Genomic DNA, 22,278 nt, shown 5'->3' on the forward strand with positions numbered 1-22,278 from the left:
TATTTAACTAGGCAAGTCAGTTAAAAACAAACTTACTACAAACTTCCGACTTCAACTGTATGTATTACAATTATACACTTCAACAGTGTTTACCACTCCTACCCCATCAATGGTGGAAGGTAGCCTAGTGGTTAGTGTTGGACTTGTAACTGAAAGGTCACAAGATCAAATCCCTGAGCTGACAAGGTAAGAAGCAGTCGTTCTACCCCTGAACAAGGCAGTTAACCCGCTGTTACTGAAAATAACATTTTTTTCTTAACTGACTTGTCTAGTTAAATTTTTAAAATGATTACACATTGTAACTATGCAATAGATGAGAAACATGATTTAAGTAAAGGCTGATTTGTAATTAATATATACAGAATAAAAAAACAGTACATCCTGCCAGCATGCCCTACAAGTGTACTGAATGATGTGTGGAAGAGAGTGAGGAACAAGATGGGAGTAACAATCCAGGCTATTTGCTCTGAGACAGGCATAATAATGTAACAAAACAAGCAGCGAGCAGTTTTCTAGCATGAAGTCCAGCACGCTATTGACTGTCCCCAAATGTATTAATTGGGGTTGGGGCCGATTGTGGCGAAAAACACTTAATCAACTGGAATCTTTAACATGTGGAAAGGGGAAGTATTATTATTAGTTTTTCACAAGCGTAGCAGGATGGGCTATTAGCTGAACAGTAGACTATTCAGCCTTTACTATAGAATCTTCTAATATCTGTGCTTGGTGTGAACTCTCCCCCCCAACTTGCAGCAAATAATGTATCTATCTTTCCACATCTACCTACACACGGTTAATGTTCTGAGAAAAATATGTATATATACAGTTGAAGTCGGAAGTTTACATACACTTAGGTTGCAGTCATTAAAACTTGTTTTTCAACCAATCCACAAATGTCTTGTTAACAAACTATAGTTTTGGCAAGTTGGTTAGGACATCTACTTTGTGCACGACACAAGTAATTTCTCCAACAATTGTTTACAGACAGATTATTTCACTTATAATTCACTGTATCACAATTCCAGTGGGTCAGAAGTTTACATACACTAAGTTTACATACACTAAGTTTACATACACTAAGTTGACTGTGCCTTTAAACAGCTTGGAAAATTCCAGAACATTACGTCATAGCTTTAGAAGCTTCTGAGAGGCTAATTGACATCATTTGAGTCAATTGGAGGTGTACCTGTGGACGTATTTCAAGGCCTACCTTCAAACTCAGTGCTTCTTTGCATGACCTCATGGGAAAATCAAAATAAATCAGCCAAGACCACAGAAAAAAAATTGTAGACCTCCACAAGTCTAGTTTATCCTTGGGAGCAATTTTCAAACACCTGAAGGTACCACGTTCAGCTGTACAAACAATAATACGCAAGTATAAACACCTTGGGTCAGGCCTCATAGCCTACCTCAGGCAGTTAAGTGATTCTGTATAGGTCTAGGCTCCATCTCCATCTGTTGGTGTGCAACACTTGCATAACAAGTTAGCTATATTTTCAGCACCAGCCACTATTCACCTGATTACGCTGCGGTTGCCACCAGTAGATTTTTTTTTTTGAACCAGGCAAGTCTGATAATAACAAATTCTTATTTACAATGAAGGCCTACCCCTACCAAACCCGGATGACGCTAAAACAATTGTGCGTCGCCCTATGGCACTCCCAACCACCGTAGGATGCAGCCTGATTTCAAACTAGGGACTGTAGTAAAAGCGTCTTGCACAGAGAAGCAGTGCCTTAAACCGACCGCTGCGCCACTCGGGAGCCATGACCAATATATACAGTTGAAGTCGGAAGTTTACATACACCTTAGCCAAATAGATTTAAACTGAGTTTCACAATTTCTGACATTCAAGCCAAGTAAAAATTCCCTGTCTTGGGGCAGTTAGGATAAACACTTTATTTTAAGAATGTGAAATGTCAGAATATAGAGGATTTATTTAAACTTTTATTTATTTCATCACATTCCCAGTGGGTCAGACGTTTACATACACTCAATTTGTATTTGGTAGCATCTCCTTTAAATTGTTTAAATTGGGTCAAACGTTTTAGGTAGCCTTCCACAAGCTTCCCACAATAAATTGGGTGAATTTTGTCCCATTCCTCCTGACAGAGCTGGTGTAACCGAGTCAGGTTTTTAGGCTTAACAGCCTAATATAAGTAGATTTTTAAATTTTTATTAGGCCTACTTACAATTGCAACTGGTCAAATATTTAGCATCCAACTTTAAAACAATAATTTAAATAAAAAAGTATGTTTTAGTTCGAACGTGCAATGTAACTAATAATTAAAAGCGCACATTTGTAAATCCCAACCTCTAAAAGTAATTGGAAAGGTAGATACAAATTATGTGTGACATTGTGGTTACAAAGAATGTAGCCCATCTTGCAAATGTTTCCTATTAGCAGGACAATATACTTTTTATAGCCCGGCTACTGTTGTGAAAACCCCTCAACTTGCAATGTATTCGATACTTTATTTTATTTAACCTTTATTTAACTAGGCAAGTCAGTTAAGAACAAATTCTTATTTACAATGACAGCCTAGGAACAGTGGGTTCCCCTTTCCCATTTTGTATCACAACGTGTAATGGATCTAAATTGGGGGCGGTAATGCAACATATTGGATGCCAACCGCAGTTCAACATCAACGAATACGAATATTTTCGTCAACAATAAGTACAATATTACTACACATCCCTTTCAGAGACGTCAGATAATTAGCTTGTTTTCTGTAATATCATATAGCTTTGAAATCGCGATATTATGTACTTTCGAAGAAAATAGGCAGGTTTCTCGATTTACACCCTGCCTTTGAGAAGACATTTCGTGAGGATTAGTTTAGCAACCGCGTCACGCAGCATGACAACGTGAACGCGATTGGTCGACAGTCTGCTGGATGGGGTGCTATACATTCCTCCATTCATTGACCAATGGGATCCCTATCTCCTCCTTTCTTTAATATCTCTTAACCAATTTTAAAATATATATATAACTAACCCATTGTTCTATCTGTGTCTCAACATTCTCCAAAGATTTGTATTTGATTGACAACCCGTTAAATTTGGTAGGCACGGCCTTTCAAGTTATGTAAGGAGATATGTACGAGACATTCTTACTCAAAAATACGCGTCAGAAAAATTCCAGAAATTACAGTGCAGTGTGTACTCTGTTATGTTTTTCTCTGATTGGTTGATCTTTTTTTTTTATAGAAGTGGGTGGAGGGGGACGGACCATAATTTTTCCACTAGTGGGCAACGTCGTTTCCTTCACAGCTGAGGTCAAGCTGTCGTAAGTGGCCGTCTCGCAAGCCCTGACAAAACGGTGTAAAACATGAAGATCTGGACCTCCGAACACATATTCAAGTGAGTAAATTATTAATAAGCATTTATAAAGTGCTTATTTTAAATACGCTTGATATGACGTTATCTTGCTAGCTTATTTAATTTTGTAGCATGCTAGCGGTGGTAGTGGTAGCTAGGTTCCCAACCGGCCAACGTTAGCTCTTTGACTTTAGCCAGCTAACGCTAGCCTGCTGCCATTACAAATTAGTGAGTGTTTAGTTAGAGCATCTAACGTTGTAGCTAGCTAGCTAAACAAGCTACTTGGCTAGCCAACACGTCAAACTCTGTCCATTGTTATTGCTAGCTATTGTTCGACGAATGGCTATCGAGAACAGGCAGCCATAATTATATTAACGTTACTAAACAGTATTTTTAACTAACCAAATAATACTAGCTAGTTAGCTAACGCTGCTAGTTAGCCACATTTACAAGTAGCTAATTAACTATGTCAATGCATTCCAGTCGAAGTATCCAGCAGTGGTCGAACTTGCGAATTCATTATGTTCTCGTAACCTGCCATGGAAAAAGTCACTTCCGGTCGTAGCTGTATAGAAATGGCGTTAAAGGTGTTTCTCTCATTACGTAACGGTCACTGAGGTATAATAAAAAGGGCAACAGTCCAAGTCAACAAGCTCAAATTTGGCTACATGGTGTAACCCGCGGACGATGCAGCGCAACCCCTCGGGCCAATTGAGATAGTCACACTAACACATTTAAGTTAATTACTAGCTCCCACCTTGGGCCAATCGGTGTAATTTTGTTCACACAAGTTTCCTCAATCGTTCCAGTGCTGTCTGAGAACGCGTGATTAACGGACGGATCCACTGTCGCTTCCCCGATTTCATCGTAACGGGGTAGTTAAAGGCCATAACATTTCACTTTGGCTGCTGTTAAATGTTTTTTTTTTAAACAGGCATTCACTCTGAGACTCGAATAGGGCGTTCTATTCCAGCTAGCTACCTATCTAATGTACTGGAGGCACAATGGTGGGATCATGGTTCTTATGTCCCAATAACCAGGGTTTAATACTCTGGGGATTTTATACCTCTAACCAGGTTTCCATCCTACCATTTTATGCGAGTCAAGTACATGTCTTTTTTATTACTGGACTGATTGTAACATTTTGTCTGTAAACTTTCTAAATGTTGACAAAATACAAAGAGATCCCACCTTGTCTACCGCATCTTTAAAATTAATTGTGAGAAATATTGATATAATATCAAAGAACTTAGAGTCACGCGACAATGTGTGGTCCTCCCACAACGAGTCGGGAAAGCATGCAGTTAAAATAAGTTAGGAAGAACATCACAGGTTTGAAAAAGTGCCAGATGTTGAGCTCAATTGATGCTCCTTTCCAATAAATATTGTTGGTCTTATTCTGGTGACATGATCATCGATGCTTGGCTTCCTGTTCGACAAATAAAAAATAATCTTTCTCTTTTGTCCATTATAATCTCATAATAGAGTGCGGATCGGCCAGCCTACATCTGCAACCTGTTGGCTAGAGTGCACCTGCTAATACCAACACTCGCTATGTAACACCATTATTTTGTTGTGAGAACCATCAATAGAGTTGAAAATGCAAAGCCCATTTAACTTTTTTATTCTGTACATGGGACTGCAAAACGCATGTGTATTTGCACTATGTCATCACGCACAGCTTTTTATCTGCATCAATTCAATTTGATGGACACTCATCTGGTGGGAAAATGCACATTTTAGAATATTTGCGTAAATTAGATGGAAACCAAGCATGCGATTTGTAAAGAAGGCTGCTATTGCACATTAAAAAGGATACATGGTCAAGGTCAAATCAAGTACATTTACTTGTATTACTGAACCCATAATGAATATTTCAAAATCCATGTCGCACAGTATAATGTCTAGCTGGCTAAACTACTCCATTGTGATGGAAGTTTCTGATTAATTCCACCAATGGAGTGGAGCAGACACCAGGCTTTGTGGAATTCAGCTCCAACTACATCGATTCACCCAAGGTCAATACTTAAATTAAAAAGCTCATTCTGAAACGCTTACCTTGTACGTACGCATGTTTGTCCTCTGTAGTTCCGTGTCTGTTTGATTGCTGAAATCCTTACTTTTTAAATAAACATTAAACAAATACAACCATTGGCGGTTTGCTCATTGCTTTTGCTCTAAGATGACTGCTCAGGGAAAATGCACATGTCACTTGAATCTCAACAAGGAAACAGTCGATGGTTGTATTTGATTAACGTTTATGGATAAAGTATGGATTATAGCAAACAAAGGCATGCAACTACAGAGAACAAACATGGGTACAAGGTAAATGTTTCATAATATGTTTTTAATATGTAAGTATTGACCTTGGGCTAATCACTAGTCAGAGCTGAATTCCCCTAAGCCTGGTCGTTGGAGTTCATCCGAAACGTCCTTCACCGTGAAGTTTAGTCAGATAAATGTCAGGACAGGTTTTCAAATGAATTCATTTTGTCGCATGCCATGATGTCCACGTGATAAGATTATGAAATGCACACATTATGATAGTATTACAGTCATATTGATTTCCTGTCTTGTCTCCCCCCACACACACACAGCCACCCATGGGAGACTGTGACCAAGGCAGCAATGCAGAAGTATCCCAACCCAATGAACCCTGGCGTGGTAGGGGTGGATGTGTTGAACAGACATGTGGACACACAGGGCCGGCTATACAGCAACAGACTGCTCAGCACAGAATGGGGACTGCCCTCCTTGGCCAAGACTGTAAGTCCTCAGCACACTGGATGTCTGTCTCAAATATTGCCGCTGATATGATTATCCTGATGAGTGCATTGCAGGTCACCAGTCCCAATGAGGATACCTTTTCTTCTCACTGCTGTAGATATTGATATACTTTTCTGCACACGCAACAATCCAAATCCATTGCTTTTATCAGAAGTTGAGTGTACTAATGTTGACAAATTCAATCGGAGCAGTCAGGTTTATTTCAGGGGCTTAGTCAGTATGTGTAAGCTTGCTGTTAGACTAGGCAAAATATTGAATGATGCTCATTCCAGTGAAGTGGGTAATGCTCAGAACAGTTGGCTGTCTGTACAGCTCTGTGGTAGTTACATGATTGCACACTGCCATGACCTCAGCTCTGCTCGACCTTTTACTGAAGGTTGTCTCAGCTTGAAGGTTCAGACTGGTGTTGTGTAATCAAGACCGCATGAAGTTATTGGGTCAATGTTTCTTAAACATTAACTTGTGAATCAACAGATCTGAGGATGTATTGTTTTGTCATTGATGTCAAACATGTCACTGACAGTGATATTAATGTTTATGTTTATTTTTATCCCAGCTCATTGGTATAACACGAACCAACACGTACATCCAGGAACATTCGGTGGTGGACCCCAAGGAAAAGACTTTTGAGCTGCAATCTTCAAATGTGAGTTCAAACCTATTGTTGGATGTATACTGAACAAAAATATAAACACAACATGCAACAAGTTCAAAGATTTTACAGAGGTACAGTTTATATAAGGAAATCATTAAATTGAAATTAAATGGTTAGGCCCTAATCTATGGATTTCACATGACTGGGAATACACATATGCATCTGTTGGTCACATCTTAAAGGTAGTGGCGTGGATCAGAAAACCAGTCTATCTGGTGTGACCCGTTTACCTCATGCAGCGCAACACATCTCCTTTGAATAAAGTTGATTAGGCTGTTGATTGTGGCCAGTATAATCTTGTCCCGCTCTTCAATGGCCAAGTTGCTGGATATTGGCAGGAACTTGAACACGCTGTTGTACATGTCGATCCAGAGCATCCCAAATATGCTCAATGGTTGACATGTCTGGTGAGTATGCAGGCCATGGAAGAACTGGGACATTTACAACTTCCAGGAATTGTGTACAGATCCTTGCGATATGGGGCTGTGCATTATCAGACTGAAACATGAGGTGGTGGATGAATGCAATGACAATGGGCCTCAGGATCTCGTCACGCTATCTCTGTGCATTCAAATTACCATCGATAAAAGGCAATTGTTTGCATAGCTTATACCTGCCCATACCATAACCCCTCCGCCACCATGGGGCACTCTGTTCACAATGTTGATATCTGCAAACCACTCGCCCACACAACGCCATACACGCCATCTGCCCGGCGCAGTTGAAATTGGTATTCAAGAGGTGAGAAGCACACTTCTCCAGCATATCAGTGGCCATCGAAGGTGAGCATTTGCCCACTGAGGTCGGTTACGATGCCGAACTTCAGTCAGGTCAAGACCCTGGTGAGGACGACATTCACACAGATGAGATTCCCTGAGACAGTTTCTGACAGTTTGTGCTGAAATTCTTGGGTTGAGCAAACCCAGTTTCATCAGCTGTCCGCGTGACTAGTCTCAAGATGTTCCCGCAGTTGAAGAAGCCGGATGTGGAGGTCCTGGGCTGGCGTGGTTACACATGGTCTGCAGTTGAGGCTAGTTGGACGTACTACCAAATTCTCTAAAATGATGTTGATGGCTTATGGTAGATAAATTAACGTTACATTCTCTGGCAATAGCTCTCGTGGACATTCCTGCAGTCAGCATGCCGATTGCACACCCCCTGAACTTGAAACGTCTGTGGCATTCTGTCCCCAGCACAAGGTGCACCTGTGTAATGATAATGCTGTTTAAACAGTTTCATAATATGCCACACCTGTCAGGTGGATGGATGATTTTGGCAAATGAGAAATACTCACTAACAGGGATGTAAAAAATATGCACACCACATTTGAGGGATATTCGTTTTTGTGCTTGTGGAACAGCTTGTGGATCTTTTATTTCAGCAAATGAAAAATGGGACCAGCACTTTACTTTACCTGTTGCATTTGTTTGTTCAGTGTACATTTATGGATATTGTAGCTAACTCCAGCTGTAGCCCTGTAAACTGACATTGATGCACTTCCCTCTGCTTTCAGATTTCATGTACTAACATAGTATCTGTGGACGAGAAGTTAACATACAGGCCGCATCCGCAGGATCCTGAAAAGTAAGATATATAGATATATATATATATATACCTTTTTTTTAATGGGTTGATTTTAAAGGTTAATTACAGCAAAATTGATAAATAGGTTCGAGTTTCACATCTAAACTTGTTATTTCTTCTGTTTGTCCTTATGTTTAGGACCATACTGACACAAGAGGCACTTATCTCTGTGAAAGGAATTAGTCTGAGCAGTTACCTGGAAGGGCTCATGGCCAAAACCATCTCGGCAAACGCAGGCAAAGTAAGTCCTCTCACTTTACACCTGCATCCTGGATGGAATATTTGAATGGAAATAGTATGAGATAAAACAATCTCATCCATGTATGGCCTTGTTTCAGCCCTTAACTTCCCCATGTGTGTTTGGTATTTTGTTCAGGGACGAGAGGCGATGGAGTGGGTCATCAGGCGGTTAAACACAGAGATCGAGGAGCTGGCAGCGACGGCACAGGCCACAATCCGCATCCCCATGGCAGCTGCAGTCGCAGAGAAATGATCAGCCGCCATCTCAATGGAACTCAGACATTTTCCCTGAAAAGGGAGACCTCTCCCTAATCTGCCAGCACAGCCACCTCCTGTATTGGCCCACTCATTTTCTGTCACAAGAACACATCCTTCCCTCAGCGGACTGACCATACAAGCAGGGTTACACACTGTTGGGTACACAGTGAAGCTGATGATGGCATGCTGCGTTCGTAACCAAATGGGAGGTGGGAATTTACCAGTTGTGAGGTCTTAAATACTAGTTGGATGCATTCACATGCTTTGAATTTGAGAAAAGCCTATTGGCTAATGGCAAAAAAGCTGCATAAACCTTAAATTAAAAGTAAAACTATCATGTTTGCATACAAATTATAGTATTCAAAAACCATATTAATAGATTCATTTATATAAATGTTGCATTTAATTGTCAATGTGGATTGTTTTCCCACTAGTAATTACTAGCCTTTCAGGTGGCTTTTGCCAAGTCGTATGTGGCATATTCTGACTTCCCACTTGGTTATGAACGCAGCAGTAAACAGGGTTGAACCGGGTTGCATTCGAGGCTCATGGGATTTCTGGTCTTCTAACATTTTGAATCACACCGTGCCTACAGGTCATCAGGTTTATTTATTCTCCTCCTGTCCTCTTATTGTTATTCTACACTGATCTGGTTTCCTCTCTGGCACTTGACGTTTCAATTGAACATCATTCTATGTTGCCTATGCCAGCCATGCACTTACAACCATGAATAGGCTAGTAGTCATTTTCAGGGAACAATTAACTTACTGAGAAGAGAAACTAATTATGTTTGTGGGTCTGTTTGGTGGGGTGTTGTAAAGTTACTATTATATATTCAGTAATGAAAACGTGAATTTTAATTACTTTAACTCATTGTTATTGCACGTATTATTACCAAGTAACAAGAGTACCACCATTGTATTCACTATGTTCAGAAGTGTGGATATATTTGCTAAATTCTCCCAAATGGTTATCAACAGTTACAACAGTATGTGATTTCCACAACCTTATGAATATTGGCCCTGTAGTGTTGGGTGTAGTCAGTGAATGTTAACGGTGGCCACTACGACGGGGTATGTTCGGGATCATTGGATTGATTGTTGGTTTTTAACTCTGCAGTCTTTAACAACCCATTTTGTAAAATGTCATCATAGTCTGAGTAAAACAAACAAATCACATTTGTGATCCTGAACCTACCAGGATTGTTTCTTCCCCCTCATTTGGCGGCATATGATAGTATTTGTGTTTTTATAAGCTCTTAGTGGTGTAACCTACTGCAGTGGTAATTTCCTTAGTAGGCCATGTCAGAGGTCAGCATTTGGGAGAAGGTGCTCGAGGATGACAGTTCCCCACTAGTAATTACCAGTTGTGGCAGTTTCAAGTGGATTTTTCCCAGTCGTATCTGGTAAATACCACCTTCCCACTTGGTTATGAATGCAGCGTTATTACGTCATAGAATCAGTTCTACATATGCCTATTCAGATACACTCCCCTTTAACATCCCAAACTCCCTTTTAAAAGCTATTGTTACTGTTGTCCCACTTGTGTCAGGGTTGCATTGATCTTGGGTGAAGTCTGAGTGGCACTCCAGATATCAGTCACTTGTTTCAGGAATGAAGTGTCATGCGCGGAACATTTGAAAACAATGGCTATATGAGTAGACATTCCGAGAATGTCAAACAGAAGTACTTAACACTGAAATGATCTCAATAAAATGTTATTGTTTCATGAACAGGGTGTCTTAGATGTGGTCATGTGGGCATGTACTAAAAGTTTAAACTGTGTATTTATAGATATACTGCTAATTTTTACTCATACATGGCCATAGCTAAAGGCTGGAATTTCTTAGGCCAATCAGTGGTCTACTCACATGAACATTTTTTTAGGATTGTAAACGCCCATATCATTCTGTTGGTACGCCCACACAATTCCACTCTCCTTAACATATTTTAACATTTAAGGAAAACTATTTCGCTCATATTGTAAGTAATTATAGGTTAAGTCATTCATCAATCTGGAAACACTAGACAGGTACTTTAAACAATTACACATTTCCCAGCCTACAGTCTATCAAACTACAATCAAATATAGAATTGTTTAATAATATACACTAATAGATAAGACAGATACAGACCTGCTGGACCTTCAGCATAGGGTTAAACATGTAATGCATGGTGGATAAAGCAATGTCCTCCAGTTTGCCTGCCACAAACAAAAGCCAGTGGTTCAGGGTAACTATTTCAGCAGGCCAGTTATTAGGCCTAGGCTTACACAATGGTTTTGTAGGGTAAAGTAATTTCATGATGATGTGATTTGACGATGTACAGTATTTAGTCAGCCACCAATTGTGCAAGTTCTCCCACTTAAAAAGATGAGAGGCCTGTAATTTTCATCATAGGTACACTTCAACTATGACAGACAAAATTAGAAAAAACAGTCCAGAAAATCACATTGTAGGATTTTTAATGAATTTATTTGCAAATTATGGTGGAAAATAAGTATTTGTTCAATAACAAACGTTTATCTCAATACTTTTATATACCTTTTGCTGGCAATGACAGATGTCAAATGTTTTCTGTAAGTCTTCAAAAGGTTTTCACACACTGTTGCTGGTATTTTGGCCCATTCCTCCATGCAGATCTCTAGAGCAGTGATGTTTTGGGGCTGTTGCCGGGCAACACAGACTTTCAACTCCCTCCAAAGATTTTCTATGGGGTTGAGATCTGGAGACTGGCTAGGCCACTCCAGGACCTTAAAATGCTTATTACGAAGCCACTCCTTCGTTGCCCGGGCGGTGTGTTTGGGATCATTGTCATGCTGAAAGACCCAGCCACGTTTCATCTTCAATGCCCTTGCTGATGGTAGGCTTTGTTACTTTGGTCCCAGCTCTCTGCAGGCCCCCCCCGTGTGGTTCTGGGATTTTTGCTCACCGTTCTTGTGATCATTTTGACCCCACGGGGTGATATGTTGCGTGGAGTCTTCCATTTCCTAATAATTGCTCCCACAGTTGATTTCTTCAAACCAACCTGCTTACCTATTGAAGATTCAGTCTTCCCAGCCTGGAGCAGGTCTACAATTTTGTTTCTGGTGGCCTTTGACAGCTCTTTGGTCTTGGCCATAGTGGAGTTTGGAATGGAGTTAGTGGAGTTATACTGATAACAAGTTCAAACAGGTGCCATTAATACAGGTAACGAGTGGAGGACACAGGAGCCTCTTAAAGAAGAAGTTACAGGTCTGTGAGAGACAGAAATCTTGCTTGTTTGTAGGTGACCAAATGCTTTTTTTCCAACATAATTTGCAAATAAATTCATTAAAAATCCTACAATGTGATTTTCTGGATTTTCTTTCTCATTTTGTCTGTCATAGTTGAAGTGTACCTATGACAAATTACAGGCCTCTCATCTTTTTAAGTGGGAGAACCTTCACAATTGGTGGCTGACTAAATACTTTTTTGCCCCAATTTATATGGTCAATATGAACATGAATAGGCCTACTGTAGTGGACTAGGGTTGTGCTTATATTCCTGCACACATTACAGAACTTCCCACTGACATCAAAACATTTTCCAGGTCTGCAAAAGAGTGATGTCAACATTTAGCATCTCTTTATTTATCCATGCAGGGCCAGTTTCCCAGATACAGATTAAGCCTAGTCCTGGACTAACAACCATTGACTGTATGTAACAGTGTAGCTTCCGTCCCTCTCCTCGCCCCTACCTGGGCTCGAACCAGCGACCCTTTGCACACGTCGACAACAGTCATCCTCAATCACAAGAATTGTTTGTCGGTAGCTTCATGAAATAGATTTCCATGGCCGAGCAGCCGGACAGAAGCCTAAGATCACAATGTGCAATGCCAAGCGTCGGCTGGAGTGGTGGAAAGCCATCAGATTCTGGAGCAGTGGAAACGCGTTCTCTGGAGTGATGAATCACGCTTCACCATCTGTCAGTCCGACGGACAAATCTGGGTTTGCGTATGCCAGGAGAACACTAGCTGCCCCAATGCATAGTGCCAACTGTAAAGTTAGGAGGAGTAATAATGGTCTGGGACTCTTTTTCATGGTTTGGGCTAGGCCCCTTAGTTCCAGTGAAGGGAAATCTTAACATTACAGCATAAAATGACATTCTAGACAATTCTGTGCTTCCAACAATGTGGCAACAGTTTGGGGAAGGCCCTTTCCTGTTTCAGCATGACAATGCCCCCGTGCACAAAGCTAGATACACACAGAAATGGTTTGTCGAGATTGGTGTGGAAGAACTTGACTGGCCTGCACAGAGCCCTGACCTCAACCCCATCGAACACCTTTGGGATTAATTGGAACGCCGACTTCTAACCAAGACTAATTGCCCAACATCAGTGCCGGACCTCACTAATTCTCTTGTGGATGAATGGAAGCAAATCCCCGCAGCAATGTTCCAATGTCTAGTGGATAGCCTTCCCACGAAAGTGTTATAGCAGCAAAGGTGGACCAACTCCATATTAATGACCATGAGTTTGGAATGAGAATGAAATGTTTGACGAGCAGGTGTCCACATATTTTTGGTCATGTATTGTATGTCCTTGAACCGATTACTTTAAAATCACACACATACAAAGTTATAAGGACAATTTAGTTGCTGATGGCAGCCTGCAGTACTTTGGTTGGCCTTCAATTTGAGATACTCCTTGAGAGGGGGCAGCACTGGGCTAGCATGCAACATCACTTCCTAGAGTCGCTCAAACTGCGCATGCAATGTTTCCAAAAACTCCTCCATGTAGCAAGATGGCGACACGCTGAAATTACATTTCCTAATCATCAAACGCGCCACTGAGCATTTTCATAGGAAACAACAGGGTGATGTCAACGATGGCTTCGTCCATATCCAATAGGCATCTAAGTGTTGTTGGATGGATGCTTGGAAAGTCACTGTCATAGTTGAAAACCCTTTATTTCAGATGCAGCAGGTGTAGCTATTTACCTAGGCCTACTGCTTCATGTTGTTTGGACTGTTGTTTGTAAGACAGTTGCTAAGATGAAACTTGGCTGTTATTGTTGCAAATACTATTATTTCGGATTTAGCAGTCAGGATACCTAGCATGCTAACTGGCTAGATACGGTAACTCTGTGTTATGGTTAGTGTAATTACAATCTTAGTATCTATCTTCAAATTATTTTCGGAGTGTATTACAGTTAATTGGTGACAATGATATTAACATATATTTAGCATGACATTCATGCATTATTTATAATATATTTACAACCCAAAAGTAATGTGAAATGCACTCATAACTTATGACATTAGCTTCATTTGGGCTAAGCTTCATTTGGGCTTGATAACCAGCTAGCTAAGCTAATTGCAGGCATTATATATAATTATATATTATATATTGCATTATATGCACCCTTGGAATCGTAATATGCTGTAGACAAGGGCAATAAAGAAGCTTCAAAATAACAAAAACAAGGAATTGTGCAGTATGAATAACAAAACATAAAAATGTATCAAATCTTATACTAAAAACATAATAACCCAGTTATAAAGTGTCAGAATTATCCTTTAAATAGAACCATGAGGAAACCTGCAGGAAATGTAATGCTGAAGAACTGAAATTTCCACGGAAGAATATTGTTTCTTAACGTTTTTGGAACCATTTCAGAACATGACTCTAAATAGAACCATAAGGAAACGTTATGCTGAAGTACTGCAATTCCCACTGAAGAATGTTGTTACTTAACCTTATCTTGAAATTTTTTACAGCATTCCTAATGTCAAACCAGTTGGAGAACGTTCTTAGAGCATTGCCAAAATTGAAATGAAATGTAACCATGTTTGAACATTTAGGAAACATTCTGTTAAAGTAATGAAATGCCAAGAAAATAATGTATTTTTGTTAAGTTCCTTAAATGTGCTGATAATGTTTCACAGACAAACAACTATCTTGCACCATTCCGAGAAAGTTGTGGGAAGGTTGTATGCAAAAATAACCATAGGACAACCACGTTCTCACCAAGCTCTAAGAAACATATGGTTCTCAGAACGTTATGTGCCAGCTGGGTTGTCCCTCTGAAATAGCACTGCTTTCCTATAATGCCATGAACAACATTTTAGTTACAATAAAACTATATTCAGCAGATCGCAAATAAAAAAGAATGTTGTTATCAGTGCTTTGCATAAGAGATATGCTGTTTCCAGTGCATTTGGAAAGTATGCACACCCCTTGACTTATTCCACATTTTGTTGTGTTCCAGCCTGAATTCAAAACGGATTAAATTAAAATAAAAAAGCCCACCCATCACACAATATCCCATAATGACAAAGTGAAAACATGTTTTTAGAAATTTTAGCAAATGTATTGTTAATGAAATACAGAAATATCTCATTTACATAAGAGTCAATACTTTATAGAACCACCTTTGGCAGCAATTACTGCTGGGAGTCTTGGAACAAAAGCTTTCCACATCTGGAGAAGAATGTAATTGCTTTGCTCCGTTTTTGCAGTATTACTTGTGTCTTGTTGCAAACAGGATGCATATTTTGGAACATTTGATTCTGTACAGGCTTCCTTCTTTAAGGTATTTTGGAGTAATTACAAGGTTGTTGATCCATCCTCAGTTTTCTCCTATCACAGCCATTAAATGTTGTAACTGTTTTAAAGTCAACATTGGCCCTAATGGTGAAGTCCCTGAGCAGTTTCGTTCCTCTCCGGCAACTGAGTTAGGAAGGACGCCTTTATCTTTGTTGTGACTGGGTGTATTGATACACCACCCAATGTGTAATTAATAACTTCAACATGCTCGAAGGGATATTCAATGTTTTATTTTTTACCTATCTTGGAATAGGTGCCCTTCTCTGTGAGGCACTGAATAACCTCCCTGGTCTTTGTGGTTTAATCTGTGTTTGAAATTCACTGCTCGACTGAGGGACCTTACAGTATGTGTGGGGTACAGAAATGAGGTAGTCATTCAAAAATCATGTTAAACACTATTATTGCACACAGAGTGAGTCCATACAACTTATTATGTGACTTGTTAAGCACATGTTTACTCCTGAACTTATTTTGGCATGTCTCAACAAAGGGGTTGAATACTTATTGACTCAAGACATTAAAGCTTTTATTTTAAAAAATGATTGAAAAACATAATTCCACTTTGACATTATGGGGTATTGTGTGTAAGCCAGTGCCAAAAAAACGATTTAATCCATGTTAAATTCAGGCTGTAACACAACAGAATGTGGCAAAAGTCAAGTGGTGTGAATACTTTTGGAAGGCATGTAAAATGCAATGAAGAATTTACCTAAGTTGATTCCTAGTTCTCGTCTAGATGGTTGTAGGACTCAATTGCGATCAAATCATGTGATATTTATACAATGAACACCTTCCTTATATTGAGTTGCACACCTTTTGGCACACAGAACAGCCTCAATTCGTCAGGGCATGGACTCTACAAGGTGTTGAAAGTGTTCCACGGGGATATTGGCCCATTTTGACTCCAATGCTTCCCACATTTGTGTTAAGTTGGCTGGATGTCCTTTTGGTGGTATACCATTCATGATACATATGGGAAACTTTTGAGCGTGAATAGCCCATCAGCGCTGCAGTTCTTAACACACTAATACCGGTGCGCCTGGCACCTACTACCATACCCTGTTCGAAGGCACTTAAATCTTTTGTTATGCCCATTCACCCTCTCCCACAATCCATGTTTCCATTGTCTCAAGGCTTATAAATCCTTGTTTAACCTGTCTAATCCCCTTCATCTACACTGATTGAAGTGGATTTAACAGGTGACATCAATACGGAATCATAGCTTCCTTTTCATTGTAAAGTGAAACTGTTGAACACCTATCCTCTTTGGTGAGTGGTCAGGTACAGTGAGGCTTGAGAGAAATGTTTACAGTTGTAAAGCTAATTTCCTGCAATTCTACACATTTTGCTATCATATGCTATCTGGGGGTATGTCTTTTAATTTTTGGTCCACTGAGGTCCCCAAAGTTTCCAATGCTGACCCCTAGTTATAAGAGCATCAGAACTTTCACAAGCATCATGTGGGACCCATACCAGAACATCCTCATTATGAGAATAATTGTTACTATTGTTACTATTGCAAATCAGGAAATTAAAGATGTGGTGCTTTTTACAGTGCAGAATAATGTCATTTCAAATCATATTTGTTATGCTTAAAATATGGGATCCGGAGTGGCGCAGCGGTCTAAGGCACTGCATCTCAGTGCTAAAGGCGTCACTACAGACCCTATTTCGATTCTAGGCTGTATCACAACCGGCCGTGATTGGGAGTCCCACGGGGCGGCGCACATGGTATGTTACGGCTACAACATGATTCAAGTACATTTTGAACATTTGAATGCATGTTGAGTCTAAGCATACAGGCAGACAATGCACATGTGCATGTGAGGTGAGTGAGCCTGTGATAATTAGCAGAATCCTCCTCCACACAACACCATACTGCCTTCCTAATCCACAGACTCTGCTTCCATTTGACCGTTTTACAGAAAGCCCTCCAAACTTTCTATATTCATCCATAAAAACATTGATTTTATTCACCCATATATTGTTTTTTTCCCCCCACAAACATGAGCGTGCACAAATTATAGACATATAACGAATCCAAAGATATGAACATAACGCATAAAATATTCGATTAATTTCTCTGCTAATTCAACACACACTCTTGTCTTACACGTCATGATAAATTCAATGAAAGCACAATTCACGTTCAACAGATAGGTCGACTACAGAAGGACAGATGGTTTCATATAAACAGTTAGAGCCACTGGTTTGCACTGCAATAATTCACTTCATCCATAATGACACTTGAAACACCAAAAACCAAGTACAGTTGAAAACGAATCGAAATATTTTGATTTAACCGACTCCATTTATCCTATAGATCCATCCCACGTGGGTGCCCCGAGCGTGTTTTATCTTTAAATCGACTGGATCTGGCATGAGATTATTATCTAATTATTTAGCAGCTAGAAACCAAAAATAAAACGCTAATAAACTCATTCTCAATGCAGATATCAACACACCCACACATACAGTGAGGCCTATGCACAGCTCATTTTCACATGGGCTGTGCTAACCTTGCCTGATCGAACCTTGCATGATATTCACTGCTTCAGAGATGATCCATTCTCCAAGGACACTGCATTACCCCCTTCCTAGTTAACACAACATTTCAGCACTGAATACTCTACACTATGATTATAAATTTGATTATTGCACATTGTCATCAAGAAGGCAAAACAAAAAAAAACTAAGTAAAACAGTTACACAGTATCCCTTATGCGCTGTCAATCAGTCTGTCATTACACGCCTATGATTGATGAGAGTATGACCAAATGTAAGGTATGGGCTACAGAGGTAGAACGTTCTTATTCTTCGACTCCATATTTGAATGCCTCGATGAGCCCTTCTACTGAGTGAATACAACCAGAAATGCTGCATATCCCCCCTATGACAAATATGGCGACGTCAAAGAACACGTGGTGCCATAAAAGTTTCCTCCACATCAGCTTTAGATGAAAGAGAGCTGGGAGAAGGAAGCACAACCCGGCGCCGGTAAGACTCCCGGTGAGGCCCATGAGGAGTGCGAAGTGAGGGACAAAGATGGCCATGATCAACGTGAACACCACCAGGAGGCACCGGAGGCCCAGTCCCCAGGACTTAATCCTCCCTCCCGGGCCATAACAGTCAGGGAATATTGCGCGCCCCCCATCCTGGAAAAAAGACTTCTCCAAGACCTCTACAGCAGCGAAGAATGGCAGCGGATATGACAGCAAGGCCTTAGACACAAGGAATAGGTTGACCACCGCTCTGATGGTGGACGGCAGGTTGTCCGTGATGACCTCTTTGGTGGCATCTGCCCAAGTCAAGTAGGCCACCAGAGCGAACAGGCCCTTCAGGACGCAGGCTCCAATGTGGGTCCAGTCCATCATGCAGTGGAACTCGCTTGGCCTCTGCATGTTCCCCTCCAGCGAGGGCAGGAAGATCTGGGACGTGTAGCTGAAGACGATGATGCCAATGGAGATGGGGAACTTCTTGACATCAATATAGAATTTGACTTTGTCCCAGGCCCAATCGCGGGCTCTGGAGAGGCAATAGGCTATTACCAGGATGTTGATGACGAAGTGCGCGATAGTGCAAAGCAAGCTGAACTTGGACACCGCCTTGAGGCTCTTGAGGAACGCGCAAGGCAAGAGGGCGGCCGTGGCGACTACAGACCAGGCCTTCTGCGAGACAGGCAGATTGGGGAAGCTGTTGACCATCAGGTTGCCGCTGACCACCACGTACAGGATACAGGTCATGACCAACTCAATGATCTGAGCAACGTTAACTATATGTCCGCCCAGAGACGGGAACCGTGGCTGACAGCATGCGTTGGCGATGTCCACGTAGGAGTCCCTCACGCGCACCAGAATTCCATCCTCGTTCTCCTCATACAGACACGCAATAAGAATCTTTCCGGTGTAACAACATACAACAGCCGCAAATATGATTAGAAAGAGTCCGAGGTATCCTCCGTGAAGAATGGCATAGGGTAACCCAAGGACGAACATCCCCTGCGGATACACAAGCACAGTTGAGTCGTAATGGTCATGGTCTTATCGAAGTGACAGGCTCCCCGCCCCACATATACAAGAAATGAATGACATTCAAAGTTGCATAATTATAACAAACAGCATTTATTTGCATAATCATATGTGTGAAAACCTAAATGTAACGATTGGAGTTGAGAGAAAAAAGTATAGATATGTCGGGCCACTAAGCGTGCAGGCTCAGAATTGGAATTTGATTTGAAACGATGCTTATTTTTTGTTGATATTAATTTAAAATGTAAAAACTAAGATATTTCCTCACCAAGATCGGATTTATTTTATATAATCCACTGTGATATGTTATCAAGAATAATGAAATGGTCCTTATTGTGCCTGAGGCTAATCCAAATAATTGTATTCATTCCAGATGGAGTTGGGTCTGTTTTTTACTGATAGGAAATAGGCAATCTAGAATAGATCCCTATTTTCATTTAAAATCTCAAAATGCTTCGTATTTATTTGACATCCTAGTCTGATGAAATTAAGGCAAATGCCATTGTTTATGTTTAAATATATATATAGGAATCACTCGTTTTAAATGAGGGATTTTGAAATAAGAAGCAATAAAATAGGACAATTCATTTATCTGAAAGAAATAAATTAAAGTCTATTTTTACATGTGAATGTGAAAAATTGTAGTCGTTTTAAAGGTCTGTTTCGGGTTTTTGTAGAATGGAGATTGGCGTCTTCTGAATGATATAGCGTAATGCATTGTGCTCTGAAATGATATGTATGGCGTATATTCCAAGGCGATTGTTGACAAAAGGCCTACATTGACGTAGTGATAATATGTTCATGTCATTCTTCAAATCATTTCTACCTGAATGGCATTGGTGACGTTCCACCCCGCTTCCCAAGACGTAATTTTGGGTTTGACCTCTGATGCCAACTCGTTACACGCCCCAGTGTTCTTGATGGAGGAGGGTGATGGGCCGGTGCCATCTCTCTGGTAGTGGCTGTCTCCCTCCATCAAATCGTCTCCTCCGTCCATCTCTCCCCCTTCCTCGTCGCCCTGCATGATGTCCATCTGCATCCCCTGCCTGTAGTCATAGTCCAAGTCATCGCAGTCCGCGAACCCCAGACCCTCTTCATCTGTAGCGGCCTGGAAACCCAGTCTGGCGAACACTCCGCTGACCTTGGCCTGAGACTTATTGGACACTGTGTTGGCTGCATTGGTCAGCTTGTTGCCGATCTTGTGTCGAATTAAGTGAGCCATTGTTGTGAGATAAAATGTGAATCTTCAGATATTCATTGGATCAAATTTGAAAATTGTTGAATAAATACATGCAGTGTGCTTATGAGCTATTTTGGCTGCTGCTGCTGTGAGAGAAATATAATCATGCCTGTTGCCAAGACGTATCGACGTTGCTCTTAACGGCTGCCCAACCGTTACATCCACACAGGCTGTCGTTTAAAATCCCGTCTGTTGGTCTTGATTATCCATGTCACTCTCAAATCCCTCCTGTCACTTTCTTGGCATCAGAAGAAACGAAGTAAAACAATTCCTCCTCATTCAAATTGATCATGTTGCTTAATGTGATCGAATGTCCCTGTTTGTGACCTCTCCATGCAGTTGTCGGTGTTGGTCTTGACGTTGCGCTCAGTTTTGCTATAGCCGTGACAAGTGCAAACCACAAGCCGTAGAATCTTAGAGGGGGACTAGGCACGTGTCCTCATAGACTGCCAATGCAATGACTTGCTCAGCATGCACAAACCCCTCATGGTTCTGAAGCGTTGTGTGTGTATGTGAGAGAGTGAGAGAGTGCGTGAGTGAGTGACAGAGAGAGAGAGATTACTTTGAGATTTTGGAAGGAGAAAAGGGTGTTTGTTACCAGAGGCATGGATGCTAGCTCCTACGCTTAATTTATACCAAATATTTTACTTATTCGAATAAGCTAATTTTGCATATTTGATTAGGCTTAATTATTTTGTTTGTTTTTTTCATTTTTTTTTTCAATTTGAATCAGTATTTGTTCCAATATTTTTCGTTATGATTGTATTGATCCGGCAGAGGTAATATACGTTTCATATGAATCTAGTTTCTAATTGCAGACACGTATGTTCGTTTCAAAATCAGACATTAGGGAGTTACACTGCGAACCATTCATAGGCCTCTATATCTCACACACACACGGTCTTAGTCTTTTTATTCCTAATGCAAAAACAAATATCAGAGGTGTAAAATCACTTTAATGTTTATGGAGTAAATATAACATATTTAAATATCAAAGCCTAGTATATTCGTTAGATTATTTATTTTTGTGTTTTAGTTTAATCGCTATACGAATTTGGATCCAAAGTTGTGTTTCATGCCCCTTTGACCCAAGTAGCCAATGCACTTAAACATTTTTTTTTTAAATGTAGCCTAATTTATAGCAAAACAAAACTTGTTTTAATATGGTCTCTTATTTGTTGTCCGAGCATTTTAATCGATAATAGGCAATTTACTACCCGCTACACCTGCGTAGCCTAAGTACAGTTTTGTTCATGGAGTCAGATACTTAAAAATGTAATAAATGTCATGTTTTTTCAGCTGCTAATTTAGAGAGAATGGCCCGCGTGCATCGGCATGAGAAAATTCAACTCGTTTCCGCATTGCAGAACCTTGGACAGGCCTTGCTAGTTCCATTCTTTTTAGATAACGTTTCACTGACTCCTTCGGTGTCATATGCCAAAGAGTAGGTTACAAGGAGTGGAATGTTAGCTAAAAAGACTGGTAAAACCTACCCAGACTAGAGTTTTGCGTTTGCGCATGTGTGCTATAATCTGTCTGTAATAGCCTAGTACATTTTAAATGTCCCCAGTAGTTTTACATTATATTTCCAATGTAGCC

General features: G+C 40.4%; 2 protein-coding genes across 3 annotated transcripts; one reads left to right on the plus strand and one right to left on the minus strand.

Annotated features, from left to right (window-relative positions):
• The first annotated feature begins 1,187 nt into the window (after window positions 1-1,187).
• On the plus strand, window positions 1,188-10,577 carry LOC118361345 (PRELI domain containing protein 3B-like). Of its 2 annotated transcripts, none has more exons than XM_035741211.2 (7): window positions 1,188-1,340; window positions 3,211-3,363; window positions 5,919-6,087; window positions 6,665-6,754; window positions 8,277-8,347; window positions 8,486-8,588; window positions 8,724-10,577. In XM_035741211.2, the coding sequence occupies exons 2-7, from the start codon at window positions 3,332-3,334 to the stop codon at window positions 8,838-8,840; spliced, it is 582 nt and encodes a 193-aa protein (XP_035597104.1). In that variant the 5' UTR covers window positions 1,188-1,340; window positions 3,211-3,331; the 3' UTR covers window positions 8,841-10,577. The 2 variants fall into 2 exon arrangements, with proteins under 2 accessions (XP_035597104.1, XP_052339041.1); XM_052483081.1 differs by having other exon boundaries at window positions 1,250-1,564.
• A 6,505-nt stretch (window positions 10,578-17,082) lies between these two features.
• On the minus strand, window positions 17,083-21,116 carry LOC118361346 (vesicular inhibitory amino acid transporter-like). Its single transcript, XM_035741212.2, has 2 exons — window positions 20,266-21,116; window positions 17,083-19,409 (listed from the first exon to the last, which is right to left on the minus strand). Exons 1-2 carry the CDS (start codon window positions 20,659-20,661, stop codon window positions 18,222-18,224), a joined length of 1,584 nt encoding a protein of 527 aa, XP_035597105.1. The 5' UTR covers window positions 20,662-21,116; the 3' UTR covers window positions 17,083-18,221.
• Between the last annotated feature and the right edge of the window lie 1,162 nt (window positions 21,117-22,278).

The sequence above is a fragment of the Oncorhynchus keta genome, chromosome 28 (assembly GCF_023373465.1).
Source record: "Oncorhynchus keta strain PuntledgeMale-10-30-2019 chromosome 28, Oket_V2, whole genome shotgun sequence".
Lineage (NCBI taxonomy): Eukaryota > Metazoa > Chordata > Actinopteri > Salmoniformes > Salmonidae > Oncorhynchus > Oncorhynchus keta.

Excerpts from the sequence above, each read along its gene's own strand:
- LOC118361346 (XM_035741212.2), bottom strand. The coding sequence starts at position 20,661 with ATGGCTCACTTAATTCGACACAAGATCGGCAACAAGCTGACCAATGCA. Across the intron at positions 19,410-20,265 it reads ACGTCACCAATGCCATTCAG|GGGATGTTCGTCCTTGGGTT; the intron begins GTAGAAATGATT and ends GTGTATCCGCAG.
- LOC118361345 (XM_035741211.2), top strand. The coding sequence starts at position 3,332 with ATGAAGATCTGGACCTCCGAACACATATTCAA. Across the intron at positions 6,088-6,664 it reads TGCCCTCCTTGGCCAAGACT|CTCATTGGTATAACACGAAC; the intron begins GTAAGTCCTCAG and ends TTTTTATCCCAG. Across the intron at positions 6,755-8,276 it reads TTGAGCTGCAATCTTCAAAT|ATTTCATGTACTAACATAGT; the intron begins GTGAGTTCAAAC and ends CTCTGCTTTCAG.